This window comes from Callorhinchus milii, unplaced genomic scaffold (genome assembly GCF_018977255.1).
Source record: "Callorhinchus milii isolate IMCB2004 unplaced genomic scaffold, IMCB_Cmil_1.0 Scaffold6, whole genome shotgun sequence".
In the NCBI taxonomy this organism is placed as follows: domain Eukaryota; kingdom Metazoa; phylum Chordata; class Chondrichthyes; order Chimaeriformes; family Callorhinchidae; genus Callorhinchus; species Callorhinchus milii.
In genome coordinates this window covers 9959305-9964825 of record NW_024704747.1, presented here as the reverse complement: position 1 = coordinate 9964825, position 5521 = coordinate 9959305, and the positions used below count along the sequence as shown (strand labels likewise).

Genomic DNA, 5521 nt, shown 5'->3' with positions numbered 1-5521 from the left:
TGCCGGGGGGTTGCATTGCTTTACAGCCTTTACACTGTCTATTCTATTTAAAATTATCACCGTAATGCAAAATATTACAGGAAACGAATAATTCGTTTGCAACTCTTGCCACACATTTAAGTGAGAAGAGTTGTAAACTAATGACTGTGAGTAGGAATGGTGTTGGGGTTTTAGTAATTTTACTGATGTTGGAAAAGTAACGAAAGAACGGGAGCACATTGCAACTACAGATCACATCTCTTCCCCTCTGTCTCTGACTGTCTCCCACCTGTAGTGTTTCGGGTGTGGGGAGGATGGCGTTCCTCTTGTGCCTCCCTATTCTGAATTTAGCGGCCTTGTAGACTTTCCAGTAAACGAACAGGACGACGCAGAGTGGCAGGTAGAAAGCCCCAAAGGTGGAGAAGATGGTGTAGGAAGGCTCCTGGCTAACCTGGCAGCTCTCCTCGGCGGCTGTGTAAGCCTCTCCCCAGCCAAACAGGGGAGACAGGGAGATGATGGTGGAGAGAGCCCAGGTCAGGCCGATCATTACATTGGAGATTCTCTTCCTGGTTTTCAGGGTGTACTCCAAGTGCCTGGTGATGGACCAGTACCTGTCCAGGGCGATGGCTGTCACGTTCCAGATGCTGGCAGTGCAGCACAGCACATCGAAAGAGATCCAGACATAGCACAGGGCTCTGCCCAGCCCCCAGCGCCTCCCGGACAGCTCATTGACCAGACTGAGGGGCATGACCAAAGCCGCCACCATGACGTCGGACACGGCCATGGAGGCCACCAGGTTGTGCGGGACTCGGTGAAAGGTCCTCACTCTCAGGATGGTCAACAACACCAACAGGTTCCACGCGAAAGTGGCCACGATCAGCAGCGACAGCGCTGCCAACGTCAGGACACTGAAAACAGAGAGAGATTCCCTGCTCGGGGCACTCTCAGCTGAGCTCTGGTTCGGGAGGAGCGAGGACCCGCTGTTGTTCATGGTTTGCTTATCCTGGGAGAGTGAACTCACATTGTAATCCTCTCGGCACCTCTATGAAGCACTGTGCAATCCAGCATTCACTCAGACAAGGCAACTGTAATGTGATACTTGGATAACTTGTTGGTTCAGTCAATCTATTCTATAACAAGACCTGTTACAGTCCAGTGTATCTTTCCGGATTCCCACCGCCATCAGAGGTCACTGAACCCTGGACCTCTCGGTTGGTGCAGGTGTTTGCCAAACATGGAAGCAGCGAGTCCTTCCTATTATCATTTCAAAGCCTTTGATAGAAGCCTATCCGCACAGCAGATGCTGAAGTGACGACAATGCAAATACCATTCAAGTACTGAGCAATTTGTGACATAAAACAACAGCCTACGTGATCTTCATGGTGATGAGGCCAAAATACTATAAAAATGGATCATCTTTTTACCTGATCTTAACGCAATATTTCTTGTTCAAAAGAAACGTCCGGCAGACAGTCTCATTCAAAAGCACTGTAATCCATTCAACGCGACTTTTCTGGAGATAAACTATTAATACTGTTTTAAAGTATGTTTAAAGCCTGACCCCACTCCAGTAGTTATGGCTGGTATCAACATCGTTGGTTTGTTTACACACCAAGCAAACCGTCATAGTTAGCAGTGAGAAGTGGTAAGTATCTCCCATCGTGAAGCTGATCACAAATAATAATAATAATAATAATAATCCTTGCATTTGATATAGCGCTTTTCACGTCGGGAGGACGTCCCAAAGCACTTCAAAGAACACACTATAAAGTGAATTGACTGTATACTTGTGGGCGAACGCGGCAGCCAATTGCGCACAGCAATGTCCCACAAACAGTCGTAGATTGAAAATGACCAATTTATTATTGTTTTGTTTTTTGGAGGGATTATTATTAGGTGTGTGGAGTAAGGAAACTTGCCCAAGGTTTCGCCCTCTGCCTGGAATTGAACTCAGCTCTCTCACTTGCAAAGCGAGTGCTCTAACCACTGAGCTACAGGACTCCACAAATCCCTCACAACTTTGTGTTTGTCAGCCTTCACTTGTAGACATTTATCATTTGCTCACTGCTTAACTGCAACATTTTTTTGCGATGTTCAGCATTGGCTATATTTTACTCCAAAACCATTTTGGAGGCCAAAAGCAGCCCAAAAGGCACTGTTCTCCACCACCTCCTCTGTGAAAGCCGCCCCGCCACCCCCCCCCCCCCCCCTCACACCCCCCCAGCTGCCTCCATCCTCACTTCAAACTCCAAGTGCAAAGAGGTCCTACACTTCTTCTTTTCAGATTATAAATATCCACTTGGCTGCATCCTCCTCCCCTATGTCCTCTTCCACACACCCCAGACTGTCTACACCAGCCTCTCCTTCCACCACCACCTGCCACACCTCACCACCACACACTCCTTTGTCCCAATTAATCCCACCTTCCTCTCAACCACCATCTCCCAGATGAATCCTACCACTTGGTGCCTCATCCAACTCCCCCTCCTCTCCCCGCTGCTGCCCGACACAACCAGTCACTCTTCTCAGGTTCTGTTCCTCTCCCCCTTGAAACTGCTGTCATCATTACCCTCCTCAAAAAGTCCTTGATTTCTCCAACCTCACAAATTACCATCCCATTTCCAACCTGTCCTTCATTGCTGAAGCTCTGGAACGCATTGTCGCTAACCAGCTTTGCTTTCACCTTTCCCTCCACTCTCTCCTTGAGCCCCTCCAGTCTGGTTTCCGCCTGCCCATAGCAAAGAGACGGTGTTTGTCAAGTTCAAAAAATGACTTCCTGTCCCTCTGCCTCCTCATCTCCCTGGACCACTCTTACATGTTCGATACGGTCGACCACGCCATCTTCATCCACCACCTCTTCTCCCTCATCCACTTTAGCGGGACTGCACTAACCTGGTTCAAGTCCTACCTCACAAACCGCCTTCACACCATCCTTGGCCCCCTCCTCTTCCTCATCTATATGCTCCCTTTCGGAGATGTCATCCTCAGACATGTGGTTAACTTCCACATATATGTGGATGACACCCAATTCTACTTCTCTCACTCCAGTTGCGACTCCAGGTCTGCTGATGTTATCTTGGCTTATCTGGCAGACATCAGGGCCCGGATGAGCGCAAGCTTCTTACAACTGAATGTTGACAAGACGGAAGCCATACTCATAGGCTCCCGTCAATGTCTTCTATCCTGCGGCTCTGACTTCCTTAACCTCACCGGCCTTAGACTTACCGAACCTAGGCATCAGGTTCGACTGACAGCTGTCCTTCCTTCCCCACATCTGGTCCCTGATCAGGACCTCCTTCCACCACTTTCACCATATTACCTGCCTCTGATCATACCTTACCCCCAGACGCAGTTGAAACATTCGTCCATGTGTTCGTCACCTCCCGACTTGACTTTTCAAATAGCCTCCTCACGGGTCTTCCCAGGTCCACCACACACAGGATCCAGCTGATCCAAAACTCCGCCACCCGCATACTCACCAGCACTAAACTCTGTATCTCTATCACACTAGTTCTAGCCAGGCTCCAGTGGCTTCTTATCGGATTGATTTCGAGATCCTCACACTCGTTTTCAAATCCCTTCATGCCCTGGCACCTTCCTACCTCTCCGACCTACTTACCCCCCCAACCCGCTGCCACCACTCGACTGGTTCTGGCATTCTGCATGTCCCTCGTGCCCTCCGTTCCACCATTGGTGGCTGCGCTTTCAGCCACTACGCCTTGAAACTCAGGAACACTTTCCTCTTTTCCTCCGCTTTGCCCCTTTCTTCCCCATCTTCAGGTTGCACCTGAAGACCTTCCTCTTTGACTGTGCCTACAATCACCTTGGCTTAGTGTAGTACTCTGCCACTGTTAAGCGCTCTGGGACACTACCCAGTGTGAGGGGCACTATATTGGGACATGTTGTTGTATTTATATATAATATTGCAATACCTCCTGAAATATCTCTGCCAACTTGTAAAAATCATTTTACACATTGCAAGTACATCAAGTGACTCAGCAGCAGTTGTGTACAATTGATGGCAAAGCTGTCTTGCTGGTGTTAGCTTGAACTTTTTTGACGTAGAAAATCTCAAATGTTGGGGGTTAGAGTAGACATGAAATTAATAAAAAAAGCATTTCAGGAAAAGTAGGTCATGATTATTCAATTCTGTACATTTGATCAAATGGATGGTTTAAAATATTTATGATGTACTTCAATAGTTCTGTAAAATTCATACTTCAAAGATATTTACATGATTTTACATAAACTTGAACTAGTCACCATACTAGTGTCTTTCAATTAACCAGTACATCTTTTCCTACCTCTATTCCTTTAACTGATGGGATGTCAATGGACATTTGCTTTCCTGGCCTGGCTCTTTGATTTTGATGTAGAAGTTTTTGATGTAGTAGACCGCCGCTCCCTCAAAGCCCAGGCATGCTCCGCTGAGGCCACCTGGCTTAAATCAAACCTAACTGTCCACTGACAGATTTGGATGGACCATGTCAAATCCTACCGCTCTGCCCTTGCCTCCGCTAAATCGTTGTTCTACTCCAAGACAATCTCGGAGGCTAAGGACAACCCTAGGCCCCTCTTCTCCATCACAAACTGATTCCTCTACCCATCTTCTCACGCCTCACCCATCTTCACCTCAAATGCCAACTGCGAGGCGATGCTGGACTTCCTCATATCCAAAGTCGAGGGAATACGCTCAGCTGCCTCTACCACTGCACCTGCTATCCCATCCCCATCTCCTCCTCCCATCCCAGCCCCTACCCACCCCTCTCTCCGCACCTTTGAACCCGTCTCCCCCTCCTCTCTCATCACCACCATGACCCGTATGAAACCCACCACCTGCTCCCTCGATCCCATCCCTACCCATATCCTTACCTCCCAGTTCCACTTCCTTGCCCCTCTACTCACTGACATTGTTAACCTCTCCCTGTCCTCTGCTGCTGTTCCCACCCTTTTAAAAAATGCTGTCATCACTCCTATCCTTAAAAAACCCTCCCTGGACCCTTCTCTACTCTCTAACTACCAACCCATCCCCTTCCTCTCCAAGGTCCTGGAGCAAGTTGTTGCTTCTCAGCTTCGCTCCTTCCTCTCCCGCCACTCCCTTCTCGAACCTCTCCAATCGGGCTTCCGTGCCACCCACAGCACAGAAACCGCCCTGGTTAAAGTGACAATTGACATTCTGTCCATCTGCGACCAGAGCTCCCTCTGCCTCCTCATCCTCCTTGACCTCTCTGCTGCTTTCGACACCGTCGACCACTCTATCCTCATCCACCGCCTCTCCTTTCACCTCAACCTCTACGGTGCTGTCCTTGATTGGTTCAGATTGTACCTCTTACACTGCCTGCACTTCATCTCCTCAAACAGCATCTCCTCTAGATCTCGGACCGTCTCTTGAGGTGTTCCTCAAGGCTCTGTCCTCTTCCACATGTATGCAGATGACACTCAACTCTGTTTCTCTGTCTCCACCCTAAAACTCCAGGACCACTGCTGACCTGACAGAATGTTTGTCAGACATCAAGTCCTGGATGAGAGCTAACTTTCTTCA

The 5521-nt window shown here is 48.7% G+C and overlaps 1 protein-coding gene across 1 annotated transcript in view; it reads right to left on the bottom strand.

Moving 5' to 3' along the window:
- The window catches only part of LOC103180413 (5-hydroxytryptamine receptor 5A), a 3830-nt gene extending 2860 nt beyond the window's left edge, over positions 1-970 (bottom strand). The window contains exon 1 of the mRNA XM_007896247.1: positions 269-970. Within this exon, the coding sequence (XP_007894438.1) occupies positions 269-970 (702 nt within the window). The remainder of the gene's footprint in view (positions 1-268) is intronic.
- Positions 971-5521: the final 4551 nt, after the last annotated feature.